This window comes from Poecilia mexicana, unplaced genomic scaffold (genome assembly GCF_051168715.1).
Source record: "Poecilia mexicana isolate PSO_F unplaced genomic scaffold, ASM5116871v1 scaffold_4, whole genome shotgun sequence".
Classification (NCBI taxonomy): Eukaryota; Metazoa; Chordata; class Actinopteri; order Cyprinodontiformes; family Poeciliidae; genus Poecilia; species Poecilia mexicana.
In genome coordinates this window covers 587,285-605,883 of record NW_028263373.1, presented here as the reverse complement: position 1 = coordinate 605,883, position 18,599 = coordinate 587,285, and the positions used below count along the sequence as shown (strand labels likewise).

The 18,599-nt window shown below is 35.2% G+C and overlaps 1 protein-coding gene across 1 annotated transcript; it reads left to right on the top strand.

The window, feature by feature from the left end:
• Positions 1 to 882: 882 nt before the first annotated feature.
• On the top strand, positions 883 to 17,732 carry LOC106903778 (fibronectin type III domain-containing protein 7-like). The gene is made up of 14 exons (XM_014967765.2): positions 883 to 936; positions 1,833 to 1,848; positions 1,935 to 2,195; positions 6,444 to 6,704; positions 7,916 to 8,176; positions 8,970 to 9,230; positions 9,688 to 9,942; positions 10,664 to 10,921; positions 12,166 to 12,435; positions 13,369 to 13,623; positions 14,923 to 15,183; positions 15,282 to 15,311; positions 15,397 to 15,439; positions 17,295 to 17,732. The coding sequence occupies exons 1-13, from the start codon at positions 883 to 885 to the stop codon at positions 15,426 to 15,428; spliced, it is 2,475 nt and encodes an 824-aa protein (XP_014823251.2). The 3' UTR covers positions 15,429 to 15,439; positions 17,295 to 17,732.
• Positions 17,733 to 18,599: the final 867 nt, after the last annotated feature.

Sequence of the window (18,599 nt, the reverse complement as noted above, 5' to 3'; positions counted from 1 at the left end):
TTTTTGTGCTTCTGATAGATAGGTAAATAAGAAAGTAAATGAATAAACATCTACTTACGTAATGAGAAAATTTATATTTTGTGAAAATACGGATAAGAAACTATTACTAATACTAATAAAGGTATTTTCTAAAATATCAAATTTTAAAGAATAAATTGAAGATGCTAAAATGAAAGGATTTAAGAAATAAAAACAAAAGAATATTAATAACAATAATTATTTATATTATACATTTGTATATTTATTTCCATGATATAATAAGCCCAATATATTCCAATAATTCCTTATGCATAATCGTAAGCATAAGGAAATAATTGTAAGCAATTATAGAAAATAAATGTTTTCCGCAAAAAGCATGCGTAAATTATTTGCAAAGCAATTTGCAAGTAGCAAAGCAAATAGCTGTTTCACCATGCAGTGTTTCTTTTTTATTATTTGTTTTATAGTAAATATATAATAATGGCACTTTAAGCTGCAATGAAATCTATCTTCTTTAAACATTGTAAGTGAATACATTTCACTTATAATGTGGAAAAAGCTCAGACATTTCGCTGAAAAGTTACTTTCTTTTTGCAGCGTACATAAAAGTCACAACTGATGACTGTCCTTTAAACCCAGCGTAACTGCACGGGCACCCGCCGTTACTTAGCAACCCCAGCCCAGACCATCACCTAGCAACCCCAGCAGAGCTCCGCCTGGCGGGCCACTGTACTTTGTTATGATTGGACCTTTGCCTCAAAGAGGGAGGAGCTGAATCCAGACGTATTAATAAGAACAAACACTTTATATTTTAAGGATCAGTTGAAGATATCAGGCAGGAATGTGGATGAATCAAAAAGAGGCATAAGGTGAAAAGGAAGAGCTTCAAGAAACAAATCAAGAATGGGCGGTATGAAGTGGCTGGTGTTTTTGGTCTTTCTCAACATATATTCACAGGTAATGTGAAGCAATTTTACTAATTAGCGACAGACTCCTCTTGTTACCACTTTACAATAAGACTTTACTTATAGATGGCTAATAAATGTTATTTATTTATCTCTAAACTCTTTCTAAATCATTAGTAATTGTTTATTATACATTAATTAAGGGTGAGAAGGAGACAAAATATAAGTTTCTAATCAAATAGAGAACCAAGTCTGTTCACCTATTTATTTTATCCAGAGTTGTTACATTACACCTTATAAACAGAATAAGCATTTGTGGACTTAATTTTGTAGCCTTGTCACCTTGAATTAATGCATAATAAACAGTTATTAATTATTAATTAACTGTTTAGCAGATTTGCTCAATTACATTTACTTGAGTAACTTTTTTGAAAAAAAAAATACTTGTATGAGTATTTTTACTACACTGTACTTTGTATTTTTGCTAAAATATTTTTTTAATGACGTAAGGCTACTTTTACTTAGGTAAAATTTCTGTATTCTTTACTGACTGAATGAAAAACAAATGTTTTAACCAAAGATTCACCAGACACAGACACACACCTGCAGTTTTTGTTAAAGTTTCACAACTTTAATATTGATTTGAAAAAAAATTATTTTGCCTGATTTTGTTATTTTTTTGTTACTTATATGAATTATTATAATTTTCGTCTGTAAAATACCAAAATTATAAAAAAAAATATTTGAAGTAGAGCAACTCTTGAGTTTTTTCTTACTTGAATTTTTGGGTACTCTACCCACTGCTGGTATTTATAGATGAATTAATAGCATATCTATAAACTAAATATTATCCATCTATGAGGGGAGCCTTATTATTAAGTGGTACCCTTCTTTTTAACTTAGGCAAAAAGTATTAATGGCATTTTTTTTCCTCCTATAAATTTGCAGGCAGCAGCACAATCAGGTACTGTTTGTTGTCCTATCAGGATAATAATGCATTTTTTTATCACAGCATTCAAACACACAATAATGTGTTATTTTTCTCATCAGGCATCCAGGTGTCTGTGTTCTCCACCACATCCAAGACCGTGATTCTCAGATGGAGCAGTTATTCCGGAGCTGCTTCATACAAAGTATCTGCTGCCCTGTCAAGCTCACCCAACGATCCCATCGCTTTCGTCATGTTTGGTCCAAATACGGTGATGGGCTCCATCAGTTCCCTGTCCCAAGGTGTAGCCTACACCTTTACTGTTGAAGCATTGAGTGCAAACCAGACTGTACTGAGCTCAGCATCAACCAAAACATCAACAGGTGAGCAAAATTTAGTCAATTTTCAGCAAAGTGTGAAAAAATAATTGTTTAAAAAGTGTGAATGTGACTCAGGGAACATTTCTGAAACTTACAACAAGGTTCATAATCTTCATACCTAAAAATTGAACTAAAGTCAGAGTAGCTACGGTAACATATTTTTACTTAAGTAAAAACAATAAAGTATTTGGTAAAAAGTCTAAGGAAGTGACCAGACTAATTTCTCATTATCTAAGACAGGGGTGTTAAACTCAATTTCACCGAGGGCCACTTCAGCATATTGGCCACCCTCAACGGGCCACATTGACGGTACAAATCAGGAGGGCATCCCTGCTAAAACACACCCCAGACAAAAGGTTGACTTCCCTCATTCAGAGGCTTATAATGAGTCAATGGTCCAGGTGTGTTAGAGAAGGAATGCATCTAAAGCTGCAGATGGGAGCTCTGGAAAACTAGACTTGGGCAGTCCTAGCATAAATGTATAAAAATACAATGTTAAAAATAAATTAAACACCAACCTCATATTGTTAAATAACTGATTTTATGTATTAAAGTTTTAAATATTACATTTGAGTTTCCATGGATGTAAAATTACTGCTCAGTTTAAAAATTACAATATTTAAATCAGTGTTTAAAGGTAAGAAAACAAATTATAAAAACAAGTCACATGGGCAGACATTATAGACTTTACGCAAAGATTTAGTCTCAGAGGCAACTGAAGTCAATTAATAAAAATAAAAAATCCCATGGACTCTGAACTAAGTGCGTCTTTCTGACTGGTGCACGTTACCCCGGAGAGCGGCGCTCTGGAGGAGCTGCACACGTAGTATCTGTCCGTTTCGGAAAAGCGAAACGACACCAAAAAAAATATATATCCTGGTAAAAGCGCACACTGGACCGCTCAGGGTAAAACACTCACAGACAGAGTTCAGTTGATCTGTTTTGATCAGACAGATCCAACTGACGGATGAATTAGCGCAGATTTGTCTGCAGATGGGAACCAGGAGGAAGTGCATTCAGACTCCAGCGGGTGAAGTGATGCTAATTTAAGTGAAGTCACTTAATTTAATTTATTAAAAGTTATTGGGGTGGTTTTTGTCACTACGAGAAAATGTAGATATATTTATCTGCTTAATTTGTGATGGGATCTGGATTCACTGTCAATATTAACTAAACCGCATAAAATGCTCCTAAATAGCCGATGTTACTATGATTGTAATTTCTCGGATAAAAATAGTACATGACCGATTTTTTTTTATGTTGTCGGTCAAGATAACGTCTAGCGCCACCTGCCGCCCTGACACCAACTCACACATCTTCATTCACAGTCTTGTAAATCGATTTTTCTTTTCTTGGACGTTTTGATGTTAGCTTGTCGATGTCTCAGTTTTATTCGCTGGGAAGATCAATAAGCAGCTTGAGGTGACTCTGCTGCTCTCTAGTGGCGAGAAGCCGTAATGTTGGCTGGTAACAATCGGAATGCATTATGGGAGATGTAGTTTGTAGTCAATTCGTGCTCAAAACCTATTTTAAATCAATCATCGGCCTATAAACTGCTGGGGGGGCCACATGTGGCCCGCGGGCCTTGAGTTTGAAACATGTGCATTACGCCATAGAACTGCCAATTGGTAATTGAAGTAAAGTAGCTTCAATTTCACAGGAGCCTATATTGAAGTCGATTGGCAAATGAACCATCACGAAAGGGGAAGGCTCTTGTTGTCTCACTGCACCCCAAACAAAAACTGTTTCTGTCTGGTTTTGAACCAGAGACCTTTTGGATGTAAAGCAAATGTGATAACCACTACACTACAGGAACTGAACTTCTCTGCTTTGTTTCAGTTTGAGGTTCTAAAGTTGATGATGTGAGATGCAATGCATGAAAATGTCAACTGAGGTTTGCACTCAGATGCCTGGATTCAGAGTACAGACCATGACACCACAGAGCCTTGTTGACCTTTAGTAAATCTGTTTCTGAACCAGAGACCTTCTGCGTTTAAAGCAAACATGATAACCACTACACTACAGGAACTCAGGCTCTTTGCATTGTTCCTGGTAGATGATCCACATTTTGTTAGAGACTAACGTCAACAATGGACTTGGAACAATGTCACAATAATATCAACACTTCAAAATACAAAATCTCTGGAAAATAAAATATGTTGTTTTGAAAAACATTAGAATATAAGCACTTTTATCAAATCTTCATTGTGGTAAGATCATGTCAGTTCTTCTTAAATCCATGGAAACTCAACATTTTGTAAGGTAGGTGAGTTAGCTCAGCAGGTTAGAGCACGGTGCTGGCAACGCTGAGGTCATCGGTTCAAACCCCGTGTGGGGCAATTCATGTGTAAGGTCTTTCAGACAATCAACACTTCAAAAATAAATAAGGGTTCAGAAATAAAATCAACACTCTACAATAAAAAAGGTTTCAAAAATAAAATCAACACTTTACAATTAAAAAATGGTTAAATAAATGGTTCAAAAATAAAATCAATACTTACAAATAAAAAATGGTTCAAAAATAAAATTAACCCATTAAAATAAGAAATATCTGAAATACAATCAACACTTGAAAATTAAAAATGGTTCAATAATAATATCAACACTTCAAAGTGCAAAATCTTTGGAAAATAAAATGTTGTTTTGAAAAACATTATAATATAAGCACTTTTATCAAATCTCCATTGTGGTAAGACCATGTAAGTTCTTCTTAAATCCATGGAAACTCAACAGTTTGTAAGGTAGGTTAGCTCAGCAGGTTAGAGCACCGTGCTGGTAATGCTGAGGTCATCGGTTCAAACCCCATATGGGGCAATTCATGTCCAAGGTCCTTCAGACAATCAACACTTCAAATAAATAAGGGTTCAGAAATAAAACCAATACATACAAATAAAAAAACGGTTAGGAAGCGCATTACAATCCTTTGGTTGAAATGGCACATTAGGTCTCCATCCTGGTAAAACACTCACAGAGTTCAGTTGATCTGTTTGGATCAGACAGATCCAAATGACTGATGAATTAATGCAGATTTGTCTGCAGATGGGAACCAGGAGGAAGTGCATTCAGACTCCAGCAGGTGAAGTGATGCTAATTTAAGTGAAGTCGCTAAATTTAATTTATTAAAAGTTATTGGGGCGGTTTTTGTCACTACGAGAAAAATGTAGATATATTTATCTGCTTAATTTGTGATGGGATCTGGATTCACGGTGAATATTAACTAAACCGCATAAAATGCTGCTAAATAGCCGATGTTACTATGATTGTAATTTCTCGGATAAAAAGTAGTACATGACCGATTTTTTTTAATGTTGTCGGTCAAGATAACGTCTAGCGCCACCTGCCGCCCTGACACCAACTCACACACATCTTCATTCACAGTCTTACTTGTAAATCAATTTTTCTTTTCTTGGACGTTTTGATGTTAGCTTGTCGATGTCTCAGTTTTATTCGCTGGGAAAATCAATAAGCAGCTTGAGGTGACTCTGCTGCTCTCTAGTGGCGAGAAGCCGTAATGTTGGCTGGTAACAATCGGAATGCATTATGGGAGATGTAGTTTGTAGTCAATTCGTGCTCAAAACCCATTTAAAGTCAATCATCGGCCTACAAAATGCTGGGCGGGGAGTGGGGGCACATAAAATGACATGGCGGGCCACTTGTGACCCACGGGCCTTGAGTTTGACACATGTGATCTAAGACACATTAGAAAAAAAGATTGTTTTGGAGGATTTCTGTCTGTAAAAAAATATTTCAACGGACTTATCAATGAGCTATTATCTGTTACTGCAAAATTCATTTTTGAACATTTTCTTTTACTTCCATTTGGATTTCTGCTGCTTCTTAAAACTACCCAAGTGCTTAAAAAACACCCAGCTGATTTTTGTTAACAAAATGAGTCGTTAAGTCACATTCCATTGGCTTTTTGCCGTTACCTAGCCGCCCCCGCCGACGCAGCCCTGTTACCTACCAACCAAGGCAGAGCTCATTTTGGAAAGTGATCAAAATGGGCAAATCTCATAAGAATGATTTTTATTCTAAAAAAAAATTTAATGAACATGTTTTGTATAGCTCGCAAACCTTTCCTAACCTATTCAAGGAAGCTTAATAGATCACATTTTATATGCACATTTGATGGAGGAATCATTAGATAATCTACCCCAGTTAATAGTCTACAAATGTCATACTTTTTTGTATTTTTACATTAATTTAGTAATAAAAAACACTGTCAGCTCACACTCTGCGTCTCTGTTTCAGCACCTGATATGATGGATCCCATCAGGACCGTGAAACCAAAGGACAGCAGGACCTTGATGGTGGACTTTAACCCAAAGACAGGGGCGACCTCTTACGTCATACGAGTTGAGAACACTAATGGCTTCTTTAGAGAGGATTCGGCGTCCTCCTCCCCGGCTGAGATTGACAATCTCAACCCGTACACCGAGTACCAGCTCAGCATCATGGCTGTGAACGATGCCGGCCGGAGCCAGCCATCGTCTCCCGTAGCTGCAAAAACACGTATTACCTTCTTTATTACAGTTATATTATGGCTATTATTAGAAACACAATACAAATGAAAAAGAACTATTTCAGCCTAAGGTTAGTTGGAGAGTTTGAGATATACCAGGAAAATCCGGAGCTGTCTCCAATCGGTCCAATTTGCCCTGAAGACGTCATTTGAGCTGCCATTTTGTGCATTAGTCATGTTCTGTTTTACCCAGGAAATGTGTCAGCATCCCTCAGGCCCTTCTCCGATATCATCGGCAACTCTGTATCTGACCTCATTTATGAAAACACAAAGAGATTATCCAATTTTTGCTTCCCATTACACAGCTTCAACAACTTATTTGTGTTTCTACCCCAAAGGAAAACATCTTAGACTTATTTTATTGTCATTGCACAAAGAAAGAAACTATTTTTTGTTGTGATACTCACAACAAAAGCAAAACGACTTCAACAATACGTTCACAGTTTATTTTTTATTTATATCAGGAGATTCTTAAAATGTCCAAATTTCAAACTTCTTTCTACTTAATTGAGATGATTTGAAGAGTTTTGAGGTAGAAAAGCCGTATCAGCAGTTGGTTTTCCATTACAAATTTTCGCAAAACTTTGTTGATATTCAGCTAGTGTCATAAAAACAAACAGAGTGTCACAGTTGTGGTGTTTCCATTAAATATCAAACAAGTAAATCACATCAATAATTTTGTTCATGCTATTGTCATTAAAAACATGCAGTGCGATCCTCCTCCTACCACTTCCTGTCGTCTTTTTTGTCTTTTCTGCCAGTAGTAACATCCGAAAAATATATTTGCTCCGTGGCAACATAGCGATTTTGAAAAAACCTCACGTTTTTTGCTAAAGACATTTTGGCGCTAGAATTAGGTGGCTTTTCGGCTGTATCAAAATTGTTTTATTTCGCGAAGCACCATTTTCGCGTCACACGTATCACGTGATCAACCACCGGATGTTGCACTGCCGCAACCCACGAAGAAGACGACGACAGGAAGTAGAGGAGGATTATGACGCAGCATGTTTTTTTAACGACTTATTGCGTGAACAAACGTATTCATGTGTGACTTTAATTGCGTTTCTCATTTAATGGGAACAACACAATTACAAAATTGCTTCTTTTGCAGAATATTAAAGTTTTACTAACACTTGTAATGGAAACTCAGCTTTAAAATGTCTTTTTAAAGGCATTAATTTCAGCAATTTCTTCTCCTCAGTGTTGCCACCTCCTCAGCTCTCCACCTCCTCTCCCAGTAACGACAGCATTATTGTGACTTGGCCTCCTGTTTCTGACGCGGCCCATTACACCGTGTTTATGTACAAGTTCGGCTCAAACACTGAGGAGAAGTACAACATGACCAACACCAAGCTGACCGTTCCTGGCCTGGATGCTGGATCCCTGTATGTCATCAAGAGTTTCGCTTGGGACCCGGAAGGCCGAGAGGGAGAGGGAAGTTTGTACGTCAACCAAACCACACGTAAGGAAACACAGAAATATTTTTATTCTTTATGTCGCCAATTACATTAAATACGTTTTCAATTGGGCGCTTTAACTTATCAATTAAATCACATATTTATGTCTGTTAGCATGTAAAAATGTCCTATTTACTTCAAACAATATGTCACGGTAACGATAAATTTCCCTAGCATCACAATAAGTGACAATATTGTTGTCTTGAGAATATTTTCAAGTCTTATAGTGATAATCACATAATAATACAAGTTCACCCTCTTAAAGATCAATGTGGCAGGTATTCTAAATATCCAAAATAAAACACAATTAAAAATAATGAATATAAAACATTTACAACTGAAGCCATAAATAAAATGTGTTATGAAGTTTCTAAACAAAATTTCCATTCAGTAAATATCAATCATCAGAATGGAAATTATCAAGCTTATTTTAATTGATTAACTGCTTATTGAAACAGCCTTAGTCATGACAGCCTATTTTATATTAGATTATGAAATGTTAAGAGTATTTCTTCTTTTTCTGGATACATATTTCAAATTAAAAAATTCCAATGCACAAAAATAACCTGAGTAAATTTTAAAAAATCTATTTTCAAAAGTTAATTTTATTTTTAAGTATAGGAAAATATGTTTATTTTAAAGTTTCAGGACATATTATTTTTTCTAATGAAAATAGCCTTAAACAGCTTATAATTTTTAAAAGCATATCCAAACAATCAGTATCCTCCTACAAGTCGATCCCACAGTTAGGGTTGGTTTTTGTTTTTACTTTTACAACTTGCATTGTCTTTTTACCAGGACCTCCGACTCCAACCTCTGTCAGCGTGTCGGTGGTGAGGAGTAACGTGGCCAGACTCTCCGTGTCCTGGGAACTCGGCCATGACGTTTATGGTACCATTGACTATCATGTGACAAGTGACCAGAACCTGAACTGTAACAGCACCTCCGGTTCCTGCACCCTGTCGCCGGTGGGCTGTGGAGAGGTCCACACCGTCCACGTCACGGCCTCAAACGAAGCCGGGCCCAGCCAGCCATCCAGCCCAGTGGTTTTTATCACCTGTGAGTAGAAGCATGAAGACTGAAGATGGTTACAAATAGGTCAATAAAGGGAAATGTGCAGCTAGCAAACGTAAATCCTAGCTAAAAGCTAGCATTTATCATCATTATCGTTACATAGAAGGTCCATAATAAAAAGGTAAAACAGCGATGTACAAAAAGATAAATAAAAAACAAACATGACATTGTTCACCGTCAAAAATAAATGATAATGCTAGGTGCATAAGTAGCACCTAGCATTAGCTAGCAGCTAGAATTTACTTCTGCTAGCTGCATAAGTAGTTAGCTAGCTGCTAGCATTTCCTTATGCTAGCCAGAGGCGGTAGAGATAAGAGTAGTAAAAATCATACTCAAGTAAGAGTAGCACTACTTCAACATATTTTTTTTTTCAAGTAAAAATAAAAAGTAGCCGTCCAAGAAAATACTCAAACTGAAAAAAACTCATATTTTTGGCAAACAGTCCCGTGTCCTCCAGAGTCTCTGACTCTCGTGGAGTCGTCAGAAGGAAACTGCACGCTGACGTGGAACACGGTACCTTACGCAGACGGCTATGAGGCCTTTGTCAAAAAAGGTGATGGCGGTGAGACAACCTGCAACTCCACCAGCAACAACTGCACATATCAGTGCCAGTGTGGATACACCTATCTGATGTCTGTGTTGGCGTACAACCTGGCTGGGAGCAGTCCTGAGGGGACGATTCTCAACTACACCACAGGTGAGCAGCAGCGCCGATAGTTACACAATCAAACAATAACAGAAATTAGGCTAGCAATTAGCATTTAGCTTGTTTAGGCTGTCATGCACGCAGGTTCATCTTTAAAGGTCATGTTTTGAAGATGTTATTTATTCATTATTAAATAATAGTTTCAAACTAAATATTCTAAATATTTAAATAGCAAACTAAATTTAGTTAAGTTAAATATTTGGCTACAAGCTAAATATGTAGTTTGTAACAGAAGTAGTATTAAGCTAACTATTTTGTTTGGAGCTAAATATTTAATAAGCAAGCAAAATATTTAGTTTGAGGTTAAATATTTTGCTTAAAAATGGCTTACATATTTAGTTTTAAGCTAAATATTTGGCTTGCTAACTAAATTTAGTTAGCTATGTAGTTTACAAACTAAATATTTAATTTGGAGCTAAATATTCAGCTTGTTATCTAAATATTTAGTTTGGAGCTAATATTTTGCTTTCTAATTACATTTAGTTAGCTAACTTAATATTTGGTTTCTAAACTAAAAATTTAGCTTGCTAATAAAATATTTTATTTGAAATTCTTAACTTACAAATGAATTAATAAAATGGTTAAAACATAACTTTGATAAATGAACCTACATTTTTTTTCTGTCTGGCTAATATTGCTGTTAGTTTTTGACATTGTGCGTCTAAATGACATCATTTATTCATGCTTAGAATCGTTAATCTGTGTGTTTCAGTCCCCTGCTGTCCAGAAAGCGTCTCTGTCTCTTCTGTGAGCGCCGACACGCTGGAGATCACCTGGACCGCGTCGCGGGGAGCAGAGCTGTACCAGACCCGGGCGGCTGACAACTCAGAGGTCGTCCTCTGTAACGACACGGCTCCGGTGTGCGCCCTCTCCGACCTCAGCTGCGACAGCTCCTACACCGTATCGATAAGACCTTGCAGTGAAATCAGTGGGTGCAACCATGCCTGCAAATCCCACACCAAAGACACAGGTAAGGTCTTACCTGCTGCTTTTCATAATAAAGTTTTGCTTTCAGTTTACAGCCAAATGCTTATCTGACAATTTCTTTTATTTCCTGAAAAATCCTTATTGTATTTATGCCATTTGCAGACTTTTAGAAATTGTTTTCAAGACTCTAGAAAATGTGTCAAACCTAAGTCGTGGGGGCCAAAACCGGCTCACTATAGCTTCTTTATGTGGCCTTCAAGATAACAGTTAAGTGCTTAGATATTATTTAATCAATCACCGCAAAGCAGTTTTTATCACTGCCAAATTACATCAATCGGTCCCTCCAGTTTTTCAGTTAGTTAGCAAGCTAAATATTTAGTTTGAAGCAAAATATTTAGCCCCTTAACTTAAATATTTAATGGGTTTAATATATAGCATGCTTCAGTTAAATGTTTTGCTAACTAAATATTAAACTAAATATTTGGCTTGCTAACTTAATTATTTAATACACTAAATATTTATATTAGCCTGCTTAAATGAAATATTTAGCAAAATATTTAGTTTTGAGCAAAATATTTGACTTGCTAACTAAATATTTAGTTTGAAGCTAAATACTTAACTCTATGCTAAATATTTACCAAGCTAAATTTTTACCAATTTATATATTCATATTTAGCCACTAAATATAAATAAATTAAATTAAATACTTATGCTAACTAAATATTTAGTTTTGAGCTAAATATTTGGCTTGCTAAATAAATGTTTAGTTGAATATTTATGCTATCTAAATATTTGGCACAATCGCGAAAATTCACTCAAAGTTAAATGTTTTAATTTTTTTTGCTTATGTATTTGAGTTCATTGTAAATTTTCCTCAAAAACATTGGTTTAGTCATGTTCACTCCCACCTGCAGGTGGCAGCGTTTCTTAGTTTTTGTGCCTCAGTCTGACTTGATATGTGGCAAGTAACAAAAAGTCACATTTATCATCATAAGAGCAAATATTGCAAAATTACTTGCAAATCTTTCTAAATTAGCACCAGCAAATCTGTTATTTTGTTTGCAAATTATCACAAAAACCATTGAGAAATCCTGTCTGTAATGATCAATGTGAAAAATGTTCAGTATTATTTAATTTTAAGAACTTACAGAATGCAGACACAGCTTTGACTAATATTTTAAGAGTTTGTTTTTTTATCACTATAATCTGGCACAACAACAAAAACATAAAAAGATTTTTTGCTTGTTTTTGTTTGTGTGTTTCTCTGTTTTCTTTCTTCCCCTCCAGCTCCCTGCATGCCTACAGACCTGGTTCTGGATCCAAAGAACTCCTCCGTTGTCAGTGTCAGCTGGAAACCAAACAACAGGGCTGCGAATTACACCGTGAGCGCAGAGAGTCACGGTGAATACGGGCAAAATGGCGGACGAACCTGCACCACCAGCGGAAACGGCTGCGACATCACCGAACTGCCCTGCGGCTCTAGCTTCGAGTTCAGCGTCACGGCAACCGGCGGCGCTGGGCGGAGCTTACCCAGCTTCTCCACCTTCCTGGAGACAGGTAAGAAGATGAGGAAAAGGCCTGGAAAAGCTGGTTTTGTTGGTGATTTAACCATTTCGTGTGAATCCAGCGTTTCAAAAATGCTCACCAGATTCTGTTTTTAAAGTTTTGAAAGCCACTGTCTGGTTTTTATAAAATTTAATACTAACTAGTTTTATACATAATAGTACCATGAAATTATCACTTCCAGAAGGAAAAGAAAATGTCCATAATTTCTGAACATTTGAAACATCTAACGAGCAAGGTGTTAATAGTTCTGGGTTTTTCATTATAGTTTAGTTTAATTCCATTGTGACTTTTTGTTTGTCTAATTCAGTTAGTTGTAGTTTATAGAGTGTATTTGCCAGTTTTATTAGTTAAATATTGTTTAGTTTTAGTTTCTTTTTTGTTAGTTATAGTAGACTAAGACAAAATTAAATTACAAATATTTATAAGCAAGAAATAAGAGGCTTGTTTTCGGTAAATAATTTCTTAATATTTATGAAAACGTTATATTTCCACTAACTTGTAACCAAACATTTTTCCCATAAAATAAGTGAAATAATCTGCCAGTGGAGCCATTACATTTTCATTAATATAAGGAATTATTTGCTCAAAATAAGTAAATAAGCTCCTGTGTGTTGCTTAAGTTACTTGTAAGTTAGTTTTGTCTTATTTGAAGTGAACTAAGATATTTGCACTAAAAACTAAACCTGAAACATTTTGTCAAGTAGCATCATAAACATCATCAATACAATAATAATTTTAAGTTTTAAAATAAAGAAAGAGAAAGCAACTTTTGAAAAAATCTCACATATTTTCCAAACTAATAAGAAAAATATGCTACATGTGCTTTTTGGTCATTCTGCTGTGGAAATTTTATGCAATTAACTCCATAAAAAAGCTGTAAAAACATGGTTTTTCTTTCTAAGTAACTGAATATCTCTCCTGCAGACCCCTGCTGCCCGGTGAACCTGACCGTGGCTCAGGTGACTCAGGCCATGTCCAATGTGTCGTGGTCTCACGCCAAGGCGGCGCAGTCCTTCATCACGTCCCTGACGTCGCCGCGTGGCCACGCCCGCTGCCACACCCAGGACTCCCACTGCCTCATGGGATGCATCACCTGCGGGACGAACTACACCGTTACCGTGGAGACGTTCAGCATCACAGGACGGGCGACCAACTGCACCTATCAGGGCTTCTCCTCCAGTAGGTGGCCGTTTCTATGACGACAGATTGACTGGCAACACAAAGAGTCTTCAAATCCAAACAGGAACTTAATATTCATCACTAAAGATGTTATAATTGTAACTTTGCTACATTATTTACACACAAAAAAACTCATAATTTTGGTTTTGAAAATTGAGAATGTGCAGCTTAAAGTGTTATTTTATATTACATTGAACTATTTTTGGATTAATTAATGTCCATCTCTTGGGTTGTAATCAAAATAAATGTATGAAACATTCATTGTTTAAAATAATCAGTTTATGTAAGAACATGCATGAAACTTGACATAAGATTCTGATTTGTTCTTTTTTCAGAGTTTTGCTCATAATTATTTGGTTACGATAATTTATTTTAGGTTTTTGAACAGATATTTCCTCTGGTTGGACGCTATGCAGCTGGAAAGATTGTTACTCTAACATTTTTACTTTTAGACTTAGATCAGAATCTACAATATTTTATTCTACACCATTTAGAATATTTAAATCAGAGTTTGACATTCTTGCCATCTCAAAACTCTCCAGATTGTGGAGTCCCATCCCACCAGAGGTCAGCAAAGTACGCAAAAACTGTACTCCAGTAAAAATAAAATGTAAACATTCAAGAAATTACTCAAGTAAGAATACAAAAGTATATGATAAAATGTCTACTCAAATACTGAATAACTGATTAAATTATCAATCATTCAGTATTTTAAGATTACATAATGAGACAGACCAAATTTTAAAGCTAAGTGGAGATTTTGGTATTTTAAAGATGAAAATGACAATAATAAATTTAAGTAATAACAAAATTAGGCTAAAGAAATGTTTTCCCATTCAGTTTCTCTCAATAAAAAAATATAAGACTTTAAAACGCCAGGTCTGTGGTGGGTTTGGTTAAAACATGTTTGTTTTTCATTCAGTGAGATGAAAATCCAGAAATGTTACTGAAGAGCAGAAATACTTCATAATAAAATTACCCAAGTAAAATTAGAAAGTACAGCATAGTAGAAATACTCCTAAAAGTACTTTTTTCAATAAATGTAAAATGTAGCTACTATTCTGCAGTGCTGCACCGTTACCTAGCAACCCCAGCCAAGCCCAGCCCTGCTGCCTAGCAACCAGGCAGAGCTCATTCTGGAAGGAGCTCAAAGTAGGCAGAACTGAACAGAATGATTTTGTTTACAAATGTAATGAACATGTTTTGTACAGAGCTTGAACCTATCCTGTTCAAGGAAGCAGAAAAGATCACATTTAATAAAACAGATCCTGTTTTTCAGTCAGAGTTTGTCTCTTTCAGGCCCCTGCTGCCCATCAGGCATCAAGCTCTACATGTTGGCCAGTAACTCTCTGCGGGTTTACTGGCGCAGCACAGCCAGCAGCCGCAGCACCACAGTGGAGATGCTGGGCGCCAGCAGCAACTACACCTGCACTGCCTCACCTGGGGAGAACAGCTGTGACGTGGAAAACATCCAGTGTGGAGACGTTTATCGGCTGGTCGTAGCGCCGCTCACAGCAGGGGGCAGCAGAGTCCCGTTCTGCCCCTACAGACTCTACTCAGGTACAACCGCCTGCATGAAACTTCACTAAAGTCATTTATGTAGTTTTGAGTTTGACTGTAGCACAGAAGAGTGAATATTTCTGCTTCTGTCTTTGTAGTCACTTGTTTGGGAAGCAACATCGGCACAGGTGAGCGTGTTTAAAACCTTTAAATCGCTTTCTTAAAAAACCCAAACTATTATGTCTTTAATCACTTCCACTTCTTTGCCTCCAGTGATTTATAGAGGAAAAAGAAGCGTCGACTGATTAACTCTGTGGTAAGTTTCAGGTTCTGTTTAAGAACAGTTAGCATAACTTCACCGTATTTTGAAACTGAATTAAACTAAAATCCAATCAATTATTTAAATATTCTCCATCCATACAAATGATGACAAAAATAATCATCTAAGGTTCTGGTCAATCAGGAGTATAAAGTCGACCAGTGGTGTCCAAAATGTGGCTCGGGGACCATTTGTGGCCCACTTACTGATTTTCTGTGGCCCACAACTTCAATTCAAGATTATAAATTTACCCCCTTTTATTTGTATTTTGACTATTTATTTTTAACCAGGAAAAAATATTACAAGACTAATTAAAATATAGAAAGTGTTGGCTACACCACAAAATATTCAGTACTTATTTTATTTTATTTTTGTGAGGAAAAATGTATCCAGCAGGGTTTGATGCACCCAGATGTGCTTTTTATAAATTTATTAAACTTGACTGTTTATTTTTTCAATAAAAGTGACCTAATTCTTGTTTTTTATTTCTCAGAATTGACCAAAAATGTTTTATTACTTCTAGTTGAGACCCTTAAACACCTACTTTATTGAGCATAGCATAAGTTATATAATTTAAAACTAAAGCAAGCAAAAGAAGAGCAGTAGCAAAGAATATTAAAAAGAGGAGGTAGAAGTATAAACTTATTTGTATACATATCAATTTTAATATGGAAAACCTTCAAAACCGTGTTAACATTCTGAATCTACAACAATTTACATCCATTTAAAAAAAATACAATTTCTCATTTAAGTAAAGTCGGTAATTAAATTAGAAAAAAAATCAGTATTTTGTTTCTTTCTCCATTTTTTTAAATTAATTTTTTAGTAATTTTAACTTGAAAGTTTTGATGCCCTGGAAATAAGCTGCTGCTTTGTGTCTTCCAGCCAGCAGGTGGCGCCAAACGCGCTTGACTTCTAATTGCAGAGTTCTGAAAACTTCAAACTTGTGTCTTCCAGCCAGCAGGTGGCGCCAAACGCGCTTGACTTCTAATTGCAGAGTTCTGAAAACTTCAAACTTGTGTCTTCCAGCCAGCAGGTGGCGCCAAACGCGCTTGACTTCTAATTGCAGAGTTCTGAAAACTTCAAACTTGTAAATAGATTTAGCGAGAAACACATTAAATTTAATTCAAAGGATGTAATTATCAGATTTGAGTGATTTTGAAATTTTATAAAATGTATTTATTTAGAACTTAAAGGATGATAGATTCAGATATAATACAATCAGTTTTCTGACTAAAATTATTTATGAAAATACAATTTGTAGAAAATGTGAATATTACATAAAACATTTTAAGAATAAATCTTTAGACTTGGATTCTGTCTCTCCACTTTGGGAATTTCATATCCTAGAGACATAAAATAAAACAAAGATTTTATATGATTTTCCTCTTTTTGCCTTATGTAATAATCTACTTTTCTGAGAAACTGAATGTTATGTTGTCACTAACTATATGTACTATAACTGTCGAAATTAAAATAAAAATGCTTTTTAAACATGTACTTATTCTAAATAAATTAATAAATATATTGAAGATTAAGCAAAATTTGTTTCCTGACATCAACTCAAATGTTGGTTTGTTAGTAAGCTGGTAAATTAGTGGTGTAAGATTTAAAATAAAATATAGTTACATTTTAAAAGTATACCTACCTATATTTTGTGTGTGTTTTATTGTGGATCCTGATGGCACAATTGCGCCTCCTTAATTCTGAAGATTTATTTTATTTCTTATTTTTAAATGACATGGACTACTTTTTGCCTAGAAATAAACAAAATATGTATTATTTTCTCTGCAAAAAATTACCTAAAATGTGAAAATCTTCATTTTTGAGCAACTTTTATTTTATTTCTCAGCAGACTCCAGTTTCTGGTGGAGTTCAACACTTCGTTCTCCTGGATAATCTCTTCTTCTCTTTGAACAGACATGATGTTTTTAATCATGATTCAACACAAAGTAATTACTCATGTTTGACTTCTTTACAATGTAACAGAAACTTAATGGCCAAGTAAAACGACCAGCAAAAATCAAACCGAAATCAATCAAATTGCTTAAAATATTTTCAATAATGAATGTTTTGATTTTTTTTTTTAAATGTGTCATTTTTTTAGTTGCCTCAGCCCAAGCAGAAAGCCTCCTTGCATTGAAGCAGCAGATACAGATTTTAGCATCTTTAAATAAAAACATCAAGTCATTTTTCAGTGCGCTGTTTCAGACTGTTAGGATGAATTCATGTGTTTTAAATGTGAAAAACTGAAACATGTTTCAGTTATTAAACATATTATCAGCATCGATTATGTCTCCTGTTGTCTCTTTTGTAATTTAAATATACACTTTGTATTAAAATAACAGAATTTAGCAAAAATAAAACATACATACACTGCAAACACACAAAATATTAAGTGATTTCTGTTTAGTTTTTAGTGTAAATATCTTAGTTCACTTGAAATAAGACAACTCATATATAAGTAACTTTTCAGTTAGACAAATAAAAGCTTGTATTAAGTCAACAATTTCTTAATATTGAAGAAAAATTACTAATTTCATTGGCAGATTATTTTACTTATAAAAAGACATTTTTCCATGTTACAAGTAAAATAATCTCAATATTATTAGTACTTTTTCATCAGTATTAAGGATCTATTTATATAAACAAGCTCTTTCATATATTGATGAAAAGTTACTTATAAGTGAGTTTTGTCTTATTCTAGGTGAATTTAGACATTTAAATCTTTTTTTTACTTCTCTTTGATTAGCATGACGCTTTTGGGGAAGAAAAAGCTACATAGTGATCCTAAAATCCTTTTTAGAATGTTTTATAAATGTTATGAGAGTTTTTTAACACACACCCAGATAGCAGGATCACTTTGAGCTGCCATGATCTTTCATTCACAGCCCAAGTTTCAGTTGGCTAACGTCCCAAAACCCTGAAAAGAAGGCCCTCATATCATCCACAATGGTTGGTTTAATAAGAGACTCTAGAGAAAATTTTATAAAAGCACTTGAAAAATATCTCAACCACAGAAATTATAATTCTTGGACACCAGTAGACCTTTGAGGTGTCGAGCGTTTTATGTAACTGTAGGGAAGCCAGGAGGATTTGTGGATGTTACAGCAGTCCAGTTTTCATAATAAATCCACGCCCAGATTAAGATCAAATT